This window comes from Fukomys damarensis, unplaced genomic scaffold, assembly GCF_012274545.1.
Source record: "Fukomys damarensis isolate Sample0158 unplaced genomic scaffold, DMR_v1.0_HiC HiC_scaffold_19, whole genome shotgun sequence".
Classification (NCBI taxonomy): domain Eukaryota; kingdom Metazoa; phylum Chordata; class Mammalia; order Rodentia; family Bathyergidae; genus Fukomys; species Fukomys damarensis.
Window position 1 is genome coordinate 27,288,789 of NW_022900931.1, and position 13,818 is coordinate 27,302,606.

General features: G+C 48.0%; 1 protein-coding gene across 1 annotated transcript; it reads right to left on the reverse strand.

Annotated features, from left to right (window-relative positions):
• Positions 1 to 6,635: 6,635 nt before the first annotated feature.
• Kcna1 (potassium voltage-gated channel subfamily A member 1) lies at positions 6,636 to 13,812 on the reverse strand. The gene is made up of 2 exons (XM_019205658.2): positions 13,064 to 13,812; positions 6,636 to 12,828 (listed from the first exon to the last, which is right to left on the reverse strand). The coding sequence occupies exons 1-2, from the start codon at positions 13,517 to 13,519 to the stop codon at positions 11,797 to 11,799; spliced, it is 1,488 nt and encodes a 495-aa protein (XP_019061203.1). The 5' UTR covers positions 13,520 to 13,812; the 3' UTR covers positions 6,636 to 11,796.
• Positions 13,813 to 13,818: the final 6 nt, after the last annotated feature.

Genomic DNA, 13,818 nt, shown 5'->3' on the forward strand with positions numbered 1-13,818 from the left:
CTCTAGTGACCCAGGACCTGGAGCTCCTTGTCCCAGCTTTGGGAAGTGCCCTCCGCCCTCGGCCATCCTGGGGCGCTGCCTCTGAGATGACAGCTGCCTCTCCCAAGGTCGTGTTCTTCCAAGGGCAGCTCCACCCCCAGACGGGGCCACAAGAGAGCCTCAAAGTCAGCCTCAGCTCCGGCTCAGGATGACCCAAAGGACTGACCCCCACAGCCTCAGAGCTCCTGCAGGGATGGGTGACCTCGGCGTGACTAAGTCAGCACAGCTTCTTCCCCATTCACCTCTACCTCACTACCTCTCCTCAGATACCACCCTAAAAGCACCCCTTAATAATCTTCCTACCACAGCCTTCATCTCCAAGTCTGTTCCTACTTAAGCAGCAGAAGAGATGATCAAATAAAGTAATGCATGTGAAAGTTCTTCATAAGTTGTAAAACATCGGAAAAAGAGCATTTATCATTTCCCCACTAATTAGGACATCATTAAATTATGTGGGTTTTGCACATGAGGCAGACAAAAGCACACTCTTTTTGGTGTCTACAAATTTAGGGTTTAAATAAATCTGGAGGGCTCAAGCTTACCGAGGTGTGGACTTAAATACCACTGACACCGCATGCCGTTAGCACATTATTTCACATACTCCCTTCACTTTGACAAGACTTTCCTTCATCCAAACTTGAAAAGTACTGCTGACCTTTTCTCAGAAAGTGTCCAGATACCCAGCACAGAGACTCAGCCTGGAATGTAGTTGAGACAAGATACTCAGGTGAAACCTGGGCTTACGAAGTAGCAAACAGTCCTGAAGTAGGAAGGACAAGCCACTGGCCACCAACCCATGGTCAGCCAGTTCAAGGTGGTGACTTAAAACATCTGGTCGTGTGTTTGCACACACGTCCTGCACCGACAGGGATGGCCACAGTCCTGTCCTATCCAGGGTCCACATTCACACAGCCAGCCCAGCCCACAGTCTACCACCGTGAGTGGAAACACAGGCCAGGGCAATCAGAGCCTCACCGGCACAGCACAGCAGTGAACACCCACCTCCGAACATGCATACCCCGGGTTGCTTGCTTCCTCCTGCTTGGTTTTGCTTTTCCTTTTCTTGGAAAAGCAATGCTTCTAACTGCAAATGGAAATGTTATCTGGATGTCTTCATGAGCTTTGGTTTTTGATTAATTGCAAGGGAGTGGAAACATCTTTAGAATCAACAGTGTTATAAATCCCCTGGAGTTGGCATATACCTACCCATCCTTTACACAGGTGATACCTACAGGTTTATGGGCAGGCAGAAGAGATCACAGAGATCTCTGTGGGGGGTTCACATGTGTGGCTGTGAGCTGTATACATCCATTGGGGCTGGGGTAGGTGTTTTCCTGGAGTTGCAGGTATCAGAGCTCCAAAACAAGTGACAAATGGGATTGTATTAGCATAAGTAAGGGATGAAACCTACTACACTATAGCTCCAATTCTACAGACCCCTGCACCGGCACTCTTTCTCCATCTTCGAGGTAAGTGCCCTGTCCCCCTCTCTCACTTTCACTCATGTCCTACTAAAACAACTGTTAAGACCTTCGGAAAATATTAGAATATGTACAACCATCAGTTCCAAAGATTGTGCCCTAACAAGTCCATGCACAGATGGCTCAAGACTATGAACAGCAATCTTCTAGCAAAGTCATGTGCCAACCTCCAGCCTCGAAGGAAGCAGGGACATATGTGAAAAGTACACCAATCCAGTCCCAAGCAGAATGGATGAAGAGATGGTCTCTGGAAACGTTCAGGCTGCAGGTCTTGAGAGGAAACCCAATCATTAATAAACCATTTTGGTTAAAGTGACAGCCTCTGTCAAAGTGAACCACAAATAAGATTCCCAACTACTATGCTTCCTGAACTGGGAAGCTTAATAAATACCAGCCCAGGCTAAGAAGTTGGGAATTACTGCAATAGGCTAAGAAGTACAGTGTTTCATTCATAGAACAATTTCCTGGGAATGTAAATGCATTTGTGTATGAATGAGATTTATGTGAATGAAGAGACTGCGCCTAATGAAAAAGCACTAAATGAAACATGGCTATTCTCAGTTCAACAGTTCTTATAAGCCTCTGTCTTTTAAAAATCTACTTTAATCATTTCCTCATTAGCTTGGTAACCTAATGAAATGTTGCTCTTTGGTTTTTGAACCCTAGAATTCTAAAGCTTCCCAAGACCATATCTGAGTTTCTGTGTCCCGGATTCCCCTTCTGTCTGTGTTGGCGGTCGGGCCCAGGCTCCTGGAGTCCGTCTCAGGAACCTCCATCACGCCGCCTGGGTAATTCAGTCCAGAGTCTAACAACCAACTGACCCGAGATGATACACGAGGCCCTTTAGAAAGAGCACAGTAATCGGGCTGGGATTTAGCTCAGTGGTTCTGCTATCTGCCTCACAAGCACAAGGTCCCTTAGTTCAAAAACAGCACAATAACCCATCATTGAACAAACAATGCGTAGTAGCATTCACTGCCGCTCCACTACCTTAGAACCAAAATAACTCCAGGTTATTATTACAAGTGACTTGATCTACTCACCATTTGATGATAAGAGAGTGAAAGTTGTCTCAGCCAACCTTTCTACCTTCAGGCATGCAAACACCACAATTTTCATTTTATCCATCCCAATCTTGCTGCAAATCTTAGGAATTATAATTAAAGTCAAGTATTTGAATTGTAAGCCACATTTCATAGCCAATAGGTATTTTTTTACTACAGCAGTCTGTTCTGATGTACCTCTTGGAGATTTCTGCAGTGGACAAACCCATCATCTCAACACAGCAATTCTTATGTACAGTTATGATATTCTGGTCTTGGAATGACCAACACTGTGATTAAATGATATTTACAATACTTATTTTTATCCACTAAGAGTGAATATTATTTTTAATGCCAACAAATGTGATTTTCATCCTGTTGAAATTTTAAAGAGTTATTCCATCTTCACTAGAAATACCCTGCAACAATAAGTTAATATCTTTCAATCTTTCAAAAACTGAGGTGGGCGTCTCATCTTTGAAGGGCTGACATAAGTACAACTTTCTCTAAGACTAAAAAACGTTCTGCTTGTTAATAATGAAGGAAGAACACACTGTGCAGTGAATCTTAGTCTTAGAACGTTTTCTTTTGAAACTCACATAAAACAAAATTACTTCCTTTCTGAGAAAGAAAAAGATATTGCATAGAATGCAAAAAGAGAGAGAGGGAGACAGAACAATCATTATTGTAAAGATAATTAAAGTGTCTTGGATTTCCAAACACTCTTAAGTCACTATATTGAGGAATAAGACTTTTTAATAGAAGTTGGATCTGGCCTTGAGCTTCAAACATAGTTATCTTAAACTTAAGACCCTGTTCATTGACAATCATCTCTGATTTCCATTCTGGAAAAAAAAATAAATTTCAACTGGAGTTGGTTTCTCTGGAAATGCCCCTACAATGCAGCTAGTGTTAAGCACTCTGAACTGCATCAAGAAGAGGCTATCACAGCAAACAGGCACACAACACATAAACCTGTTCTTACAAGTCACAGATACACAAAATCACTCAATTTGCCCTTGAATCTCATTCTCTAGAAAAATGTTTCATGAATCAAAGATTCCAATAGATCGTTGACTTCTTATTCAATTACAGTGACTTTCCACATGATAAGCAGACAGATGTTTACTGCTATGTAAATACAACTGCTTTAAAAAAGAGGGGCTGGACCACCAGAGACACTGTCATTTATAAATTTTATAAGCATCTTTATAGTATATGCTATTCTAAAGTTATATTGACTCATGGGTGCTTGTGAGGGTTGTTCTGGTTTTAGAAAGGATGGCTAAGAATAGCTTGTTGTATTTATAAAATATCTCTCAGACAAGCAGATGAGAAACTTCCCAAGCAACATCTTGCTTTATTTCTCAATATTCACAGGTGGAAGGGAGAAAAATCAGACCAGATCATATTTTGCACATGAGGAAATGAGGCAAACAGAAGTGACAGGATTATTAGGTGCCTGCTGGCCCCTCAACACAGCACGGCAGAGCCCATCCTTGACACTGGGGTCTGGAGAAGCAAAACAGTGCAAGGAGGAGCAGGGTTAGAAGCATAGCATCGCCCGCTGGGGGCTGCTGACTGTGGTGTTGGGTACAGGATGCACTGAAGTTTCCTCCAGAAAACACCTCCACCCCCGGGGCTGCAGCCTCCACAGAGAAAATCCTCTGCTCTCCCACAACCTGCCTCCACAGTGCTCCCACTCCAGGAGGTTAGCCCATGGCGCTCTTCTCCTACTCTGGCTTTCGTTGTTAATTAATATCATAGCTGTTACTACTCAGATTTATACAGCGCATTACAGTTTGCCCAACACAGGGACCTTATCGGCTCATTTAATCCACACACCTTTAGGAGGTCTTATATTCCTATTTTAGAAACAAGCAATTAAAAGGCTCAGAGACTAAGTGCCCATGCAAAGTCCCTGCTCTTTCTTGGGAGTGGTTAGAAAGCACCATCACTTTCTCACGTTCAATCAGCCCAGTAACCATTTGGCCTCCAGCGCAAGCCAGACTCTGGATTACAGAATCCCTAGCTCACCCAGCCTGCTCTCTCTCTCGAGCAGGTCCTTCAGCCTACAAAATAAAAAACCGTGATGGTCTTAGTTAACTCTCCAAGGAGACTAAAACAATACAATTAAGGCGAAATTCTCTGCAAACTGCAGAAAAGGTGAACCTGCCCAGCTGCGGCTAACTTTGTCACAGCAAAGAGCTGCTGGAGCCTGGGGGTCTGGATGCTGCCAGGAACACTATGAAGGGACAAGAGAGGTGCGGTCAGCGTGGTGTAACCCCATTCCGTGTGTCATGCCCAGTCTGAAGCCCTCGCCAGGTTAGTGGTCTCTGGAGCACATGGCTCTGCCGGTTAACACAGCTCTGGTTCCTAGAATGAAGCCTGAGTCAGGGGTTAAAGCCAAGCAGAAACACCGTGAGACAAAAACACAGTTACAACAACACCTAAAGGTTCTAGTCAGGTGGCAGCAGGCTGGTCTGGCACGTGGAAGGCTCTGGGTTCTACTTCAGCCCTGAAAATAAGGTTCAAGCCACAATTCAGATCCAAAGACTGCTAAATTTAAAGGATTGAGAATTGAAACCTTTTATCACATCAGGAAACGAAGGAGGATAAGCATTTAGAATCACAGCGTTTTCAACAATTCTGATTCCTTTGTTAAAAACACACATTGTTCTAGCTCTAAAATTGGGCAAATCCTGTCAGTATTCTAGCCCTTACAGATATGTCAAGCAATGGTGCATCTTAGAGCTGACGGGATCTCTGCTGCAGCCGACTCACAGGGTATTTTATTACCTGTTTGTAGGTTGGTTCCAAGGGAGGCTTTCCAGCTTCGCAGCTGGAACATTTTGAGTCCTATCTGCGCAGAATGTGAGAGCAGGCGCCCGGAGGCCGGCCTCCCCAAACTCCACAGCGGGGATTTAGAATGGGACTGCGAGGCAGCTCCCCTGCCCAGAAGCAGAGGCACTGAGGTCAGAGACAGGACGCCTGCCCTCAGCGGCTCTGGTGCCCTCGCCAAAGCTGTGCAGGCAACACAGCCCTGGCATCTGCTTGATTGTGTCGGCTTCTGCTTCAGGAACAGCATTCTGAAGCTGAGCGCTCAGAAACACGCTGTGGCACGTGCCCACTGCTGTCCGCAGAGAGATCTCCCTCTCTCTTACCTTCCCTTTCAGACCTCAGCCTGACCCGTTACTGGATCGTAAGTGAAAAGTCACGGGCAGCCTGCACGGCCTCAGGGTCTACTTTCAGTAGCAACTTCTAAGCGAAAGCAAGATCCACTTCCACCTCTTCAAACTTCATCCCAACACAACGCGATCGAACCCACCGCAGCCCCCGTCGCCCCGTGCACCGGGCAATCGCAGACACCCATTCGGAAGCGCGACCCTTTCTGTCTGCTGTGACAGGAAAGGGCTGGTGTAAAACGGGATACTCACAAGGAAGGAGGAGGAGGTCTCTTCTCAGGAGGAGTCCAAAGGAAGTGCACCAAAGTCAGTACAAAATGGGGGAAAGGAATCCTCCAACAACGTGGGGGAGTCTGCGGACAGTAGTGAGGAACCACTTTGCTTGCTACCTCAGAATCACTTCTGACATCGTGATGTAGCTCTAAAGCTATTAGATGCTGGCCCACAGCACTGTTACACATGCACGCACGCATGCACACACGCACAAAACCACACACCCACACCTTCCTGCAAGGCTTCTCAGACTGTGGGTGAAAAATAGTTTCTGATTAAAAGCAAAGTGAGCAGCCATAACCAATGACTTACTCCCTTTGGCCTCATTTAATTCTTTCCCTTCTACAGCTTGAGTCACCCTTACTATTACGGCCTAAATTCCAACAGCCTCCACTCGGAATCTTACCTGAGACCAAAGTGTGGATTTATTATCAAAATGCAAGCCCACCGCAAGTCCTCAGACAGTAGAAATGCCCGTGAGCACTGAAGGGAACAAGGCTCCTTCACGATTTTATCTTGAGTTATCACAGTAATCACAGACCCTATAGCACAGTCATGAACAAAGGGCCCAGAACACAATTTAGGCGACAAAACAAGCACACGAGGTAGTCCGTGATAAGATCCTTAAAAATTACCTTTAATTGATGCCAAATATGAACAGATCATAAAGTGACAGAAGCAAGTAAAATTGCATAGATGAAAACTATGCTCATGAATTAGGTTCTCACTTCGTAACATTCAACGTCCTCTACCTGATGTGGTAAACAGTTAGGGCAAGGGGACTGCAAGGAGAGAAAATGAGACACAACCTTAACTCAAGGGGGAGGCGAATGGCAAACTGGAGAAGGAAAGCCTTTTCAGCTTCAATGGTTTGTCGTCCTGATGGTGCACTTAGGGTTCACACCCTCAGTTTTAACCTCTAATGTTACCATTCCTACGAGAGGTGTGTCATAAAAATCCAGTCTACTGACAGCCACTGCACACATGGTCCCCGAACAGTGCACTGGGGAGAAAAAGGGGTCTGCAAGTTTTGGAGAGGAGATAGCTTTTGACTTGGAATGTTCTACAAGGGTTGCTTTGTTTTGCTTTGTTCCCTTACACCATTCCTTGTTCTTCTCTGATTGTGGGACAAAATGTGGAGACTCTTGGAAGTTTCATGTCTTAAGTGAAAATCAGCGTGACTTGGGGTTCTCTCCCTACAGCCCGCAGCCCTGGGGGCAGTGAGGCCTCACCCTTTCCATACACACGGGGCTTTCCCAGGGAGCCCCGGGCCACTTCACCTGAGCAGAGACTAGCATGAGACCCGCAGGCTCCCGCCTTGCACCCACAGCCTGCCAGAGTGTGCGGTGATCCACAGTCCTGGAGCCTCTTCAGTCACCTACCCGTTCAGTCCCTGTTCGCTCCACTGGAGAAGTGCAAGTAATGTACATTCTGTAAGATTTACCTGAGTCATGCCAGACATGTTCACATGTACCCTGAAATTCCCCAATATAAATGTGAGCGCTAATATGCCACATGGTAGACGAGAGGCCACTTCCTGAGATCACAATTCAACCTGCATTTTTTTTGGTGGGGGGTCTGGTTTTAAAAACTTAAAAGTTTATTTGTCTTCTTAACATGAACATAAACATCAAAGGACTTCCCTTTTGCTTAAAAAGAACTGGAAGATAAAGTGGCTGTTTGGCAGTTTAGTCTAACAATTTTATCCTATGGACGGCTGCCACCCACCAATTTTCACCACTCCCAAGAAGTCACTCCTGGAAGAAAATGGGGAGTCGCCTTCCACTAATACGGTTTCCTTTCTGCTCAATCCAATCTACCAAACAAGGAATTAGAATTTAAGGTTGTTAAAAAGCATGGGTTTCCTATATTAAATGGGAGGGTTAGGAACTATTTTTCACTGATTCTTTCTGATATTAACTAATTTGAAAAATGCATAATTATATGCAACATGAAGAAGGCCCTTTCTGGAGATATGTACCCCTCATGTAGCATCTACGTGTATTTCTGGTCTCTTCCCAAGCGAATGGAGATCATGGTGTCCTTGTGCTTCAGCTTCTCCACTGTGGAATCTAAATGCACCATACAAGTTTATGTTAGAGAAATGAATGCCCACTGGCCAGCGTGCAGGAGAAAAGCTTGCTGTTCGCTGATCAGATTGTGCGGGGCTGACCACTAACACACACCCAGCAGATGAGTGTGACTGATCACCAGGCCTGAGGCGGAAGTGTGCACAGATGGGAGGGGAAGGGTGCAAACAGAAAGCCCTCTCCTAGCTAGGATCTGGGACCTAGAGTCTGAGGACAGAGAAAGGTAATGTCTTTGGTCTCTCTGGTTCAGATCACTTGAGGTGAGTTAATCACGGCAGAGATTCTGGGGTGACTAACAGCCCTGGGGTGGCCAGCCCTTCAGGCCCCCACTGAACTAGGGCCCCACTGGAAGGGCTGAACTATGGCTATCAGCACATCAGAAGTCTTCTTCTGAAGAAAACTAATAATTGGGGAATGAGCCTTCAAAGGTCAGTACCTAAGGGATGGGAAGGCAAAAAGCCTGATCAAATAAGAATGAGATAAGGAAGCCAAACAATAGTAGTTCCTTAGTAGGTAGTTTTGTTAAGTGCACCTTCAGGCCTACAAAAACATCTCAGCACATTACAGTGCAAGGGTAAGAGCTGGGTCAGAGGTCGCATGCCTATGCTACACAGATAATCCCTGTACTCCGCTCTCACCATTCGCTGCAATGAGCTACGATGGATAAGCAGCACTCCTTCCCGTACACCCAATTCCATAACAACAGCTCATCCTCAACCCAGGCAGACAGCTTCACTGCATGCAGTACTCACTCCTGTCATGCGTGCGGAGCCTCGGCCAGCCTGAATGAAGCATGAGGAGCGCCCGGCACAGTGAGTCAGCCTCATGGCTCGGCCCTGCCCCCCTTACCTATCCATCCATCCCATAGTAACAGTACTGAGAGGATTATTGCTGTTGACAGAGCGCAGCGTTTTAAGTTCTGTTGTGTCCTGGACCTCAAAGTCAAAAGAAAAGATCGAGATATCCCTGGAACTTTGGGGAGGGTCTACAATTTCCTCCCCATCTGGGGGAGCTGTGAAGCTGGGGGAGACGGACGGCCAGGAGGAGGGCGGTTGAACACCGCACAGGAGTTGAGGCCCTGGAGTCAGAGGCTGCAGTCGTTGGCCCCTCGTCTTCCAGGAAGTGTGCTGTCTTCACCTTTCAGATTCAAAAGTTGCACAGGGAAATACACATCCGTGTTCCTTCCTTGAACCCAGCTAGCCAGCCTGACCCAGTGGTCCTCTGGTTGGCTGCCTGACTGATAGATCAAGGATAAGATGGTGGGAAGAGATGGAAGTCACAGGGAAGATTCCAGAAGCAGTGGGGCAGGAGTGGAAGGTGGTCAGCAGCAGGCGACTGCATGCTAAGCGAAGAACAAAGATTCCCCACTTCAAAAGGGTGGGAGTGCCTCCCTGCTGGCGGACAGCTGCTGGCTCCAGAGGCCTGAGTGTGTGGCTCTCTCCCCACTGGCACAGGGTCCCTATCATCCTCTTCGGGGGCTTGGGGCAGCAGAAGTTAGATGCTCAGCCTGCCGGGTGGGAAGGTCACAGGTGCATCAGAAGGAACCTATGGGCTGGGCCAAGAGGGCAGACCCAGGGAAGGTCTTTATGCACTGTGTTCCCAAGTCTCCTACAATGCCCAAGGAGATCAGACTATTTGAGATTTGCAAAGTACTATAGCAAACGGAGAAAAAAAATAAGGAAATGTACCATGACTGCACACTGGGCCCGACGAAGTTTCATGCGTCAGAGCGGCCCTCTGGGGGGACACAAATTCCCCAAAAGTTTGTCTTGGTTTCTGGTGGAGAAGAGGAAAAACACGAGCTCATGGTCCATATCTAGTTCAAAGATGGGCCTCAGGTCACGCTCACAGTCAGGCTGTCCGAGGGACGGAGTCCAGAGGATGGCCAGAGATGGCGCCCTCCCGGGCCTGTGCTCTCCAGGATCCAGGGTGCAGCAGGCTTCTCACAGTGGTGAGGTGAGGGTGAGGATGAAAAAACGAAACCAAATAAAAAAATAAAAAGCAAAGTATCTGTGCCCCAACCCTTCCTCCCTCTTATTACATAACTTCTCAGCTGTGTTATGGAGGCACTTTCTGCAGTTCACTGTGGGTACAGGATAAAGGCACTAAGCAACTATTAAATCAACTGGTTGAGTTTCTTCAGGGAGCCTCAAGGGGAGGGTTGAAGTCTTAACAGACTTCAAATCATGACTGCAAAAAGAAATCAGCTCTGCTTTGGATGCATACAAGAGATAAACATTATCACTTACATCCTAAGAATGCACCAAAAACATGCAATATTGCACCTTTTTTGTGTGTTTGTTTTGCTTGGTTTATCTTCAACTAGAAAGAATACTTGTTCTTAGGTGTTACTATATATACCTCGATGACTTAAGTTTCCACATAGTTCCCATTTAGGGATGGGCATATCAGTCCTCTCTCTGCCCCAACCTGCACAGAAACCTGACGATTCCCTGATTGACCAAGGGAAAATTGACTGTGCCCCCCCACTCCCACCCCCATTATTTCTTTGGGCCTTTCATCCCACGGACTTGTAAATTTTTATTTGTAAGGTTTATTACTGAAATCATGCACTAATTAATTCAAGGTACATCTTCATCAAATAGGCCATAATGCTTAATAAGAGAACATGCTGGGCTCCAAAAAGTTATTGTCCCCATCTGACTAACATATGCACTTGAAGACAGTCCTTTATTTACTAAAAGACTTAATAAATGAAGGAGTGCACTTTTGGTGAATGCAAATGAAAACGGATCTGTTTTTAGAAGAGTTGATTTCAAAGTAAACTTATTCCCTATCGCCTGGGTTAACGTTCTCAGCATGCGATAAATAAAATAAATGTTACCAGATTCCAGCATGCTTACATGTGACTCCATTTGTGCTCTCTTGCCGTAAGGAGACTAAGTTCTGCAGTTCTGCAGGCTGGGTCCCTGGCAGCTGGGATCCCCTGAGGCTGGGAACTCTCAGCAGCTCTGCAGATGCACCACTTAAATTAACTCAGCTGTCCTTTTCTCAGAGAATAGTCTGGATTAGAAGTCTGAGAAGGGGGCAGTGGGAAAATCCTCATGGAGCAGGACCAGTATCAGACTGATAAGGAGCCTTGTGAACCAGTCTGAAGGGATTTGGGTTTGTTTACCTTGCAATATGCAGTTCAGCTGATCAAAATCAAACCATGTATTCATGCCCCATTGCAGCTGGTATATTACATTAGAAGCACTGCCCTTACCTTGCTGCAAGGTTCGCAAAGATCTTAAGTTGGAATTCTGGGCAAATTTTAATTTTGTGTTTCTAACTGATCATCCGGGGTTTAGTTTTAAATTTTTTTTTTTAAGAAGCCAAAAAATCAGAAATGTTTCACAGGGCAAAAAGGAATCTTATTTTACCTGGACTAGTTTCATGGGCTGCATTTTAAAAGCTGGTTTTAGAAAATACTCTTTCCTTTTCCTTTTTTTTAACAAAACAAAAATAGTTTCGTGTGTGTGTGTGTGTGTGTGTGTGTGTGTGTGTGTGTGTGTGCATGGATCTTGAAAGTTTCTGGTTTGCCACTCCCAAAATTCACAATGCAACAATGCATTGCCAGTTGAGTAAAGCATTCAAAGACTACTTAGTAAAGTATCTACACAGGGTGACCAGAGTCACGGGGGTTAAGTCTTTTGAGTGGGGCTTTTTTGCTCACTGGCTCTTCCTACACATCGGTCAGCAGCTTGCTCTTATTAACGCAGTTCTGATTGGCTGTGGTGCAGTTGCCAGTTCTGATATTGGCCTGTCTGTAATGGGCTACACTATTATTCATGTCCTCTTCGATCTCCATGTACTCAGACTTGCTCATGGTGGAGGAGCTGCGGCGGCTGAGGTCACTGTCAGAGGCTAAGTTAGGAGAGCTGACGTGGAGCAGCTGAGCCTGCTCTTCCCCCTCAGTTTCTCGGTGGTAGAAATAGTTGAAATTGGACACAATGACAGGTACGGGCAGGGCAATTGTCAGCACACCAGCGATGGCACACAAGGAGCCCACGATCTTGCCTCCAATTGTCACAGGGTACATGTCACCGTATCCCACAGTGGTCATGGACACCACCGCCCACCAGAAAGCATCGGGGATACTGGAGAAGTGAGACTCAGCTTCTTCCGCCTCGGCAAAGTACACTGCACTAGAAAACAGTATGACCCCGATGAAGAGGAAGAAGATGAGCAGCCCTAGCTCCCTCATACTAGCTTTGAGGGTCTGGCCCAGGATCTGCAGCCCCTTGGAGTGGCGGGAGAGCTTGAAGATCCTAAACACCCTTACCAGCCGGATGACCCTGAGTATGGCCAGCGAAGTGGCCTGCTCGCCCTTCTGGTTCCCCTCCTGCTCTGCTATCTCCGTGCCCAGGGTGATGAAATAGGGGATGATGGCCACGATGTCGATGAAGTTCATGATGTTCTTAAAGAAGTCCGTCTTGCTGGGGCAGGCGAAGAAGCGCACCACCAGCTCGAAGGAGAACCAGATAATGCACAGGGTCTCCACGATGAAGAAGGGGTCGGTGAAGATGTTGGAGCTGTAGACGACCGTGCTGTTGTCGGGGTGGTGGATGGTGCCCGTGAAGTCCTTGTCGTCCTTCAGCTCGGGCAGCGTCTCCAGGCAGAAGATGACGATGGAGATGAGGATGACCATGACGGACACGATGGCGATGACCCGGGCGGGCCCTGAGCTCTCAGGGTACTCGAAGAGCAGCCACACCTGGCGCTGGTACTCCTTCTCCGGCAGGGGGCGCTCCTCCTCCTTAATGAAGCCCTCGTCCTCCCGGAACTTCTCCATGGCCTCCTCGCCCAACTCGTAGAATTTGATCTCCTCGGAGAACATGTCCAGCGGCACGTTGACCGGCCTGCGCAGGCGGCCCCCCGACTGGTAGTAGTAGAGGATGGCGTCGAAGCTGGGCCGTCCGGTCGATAGGGTACTCGAAGAGCAGCCACACCTGGCGCTGGTACTCCTTCTCCGGCAGGGGGCGCTCCTCCTCCTTAATGAAGCCCTCGTCCTCCCGGAACTTCTCCATGGCCTCCTCGCCCAACTCGTAGAATTTGATCTCCTCGGAGAACATGTCCAGCGGCACGTTGACCGGCCTGCGCAGGCGGCCCCCCGACTGGTAGTAGTAGAGGATGGCGTCGAAGCTGGGCCGGTTCCGGTCGAAGAAGTACTCGTTGCGGAGCGGGTCGAAGTAGCGCATGCGCTTCTTGGGGTTGCCCAGCAGCGTGTTGGGGAACTGTGCCAGGGTCTTGAGCTGAGTCTCGAAGCGCAGCCCCGAGATGTTGATCACCACACGCTCGCAGCACTCGTGGTCGTCGTGGTCTGCCTGCCGGGGGTAGCTGCCCTCCTGGGGGTGGCCAGGGGCGGCCGAGGTTTCGTCCACGTTGTCCCCAGACATCACTGTCATGGTGGAAGCGGGGAGCAGGGGCGGGAGGCCAAAAAAGAGCCCGGAGCACCGCGAGACGGCTTGGGGAGTGGGGTGGGGGAGCCCCGGCCCCCACCCGACAGCGCGCGCCCCTCACGCTCAGCGGGAGGGACTTCGAAGTGAGCCGGTCCCAAGACCGGCGGAGGGTTGGGCGCCCCTTCACTCCTCACCCCGGCTCTCCCGGCTTTGGGATCCCCTCCTCCCGCGGCCCGGGTGCAGCTCCCCCCCCCCTTCTCTTTTTCCGCAAGGGTCGGTTTGGGGTGAGCACCGTGTCTGCTCGG

What these genes read in the sequence shown, in the direction of transcription:
- Kcna1 (XM_019205658.2), bottom strand. Translation starts at nt 13,519, where the DNA reads ATGACAGTGATGTCTGGGGACAACGTGGACGAAACCTCGGCCGCCCCT. An exon ending in AGAAGGAGTACCAGCGCCAG is followed by an intron (nt 12,829 to 13,063) that starts GTGTGGCTGCTC and finishes TACCAGCGCCAG; the next exon opens with GTGTGGCTGCTCTTCGAGTA.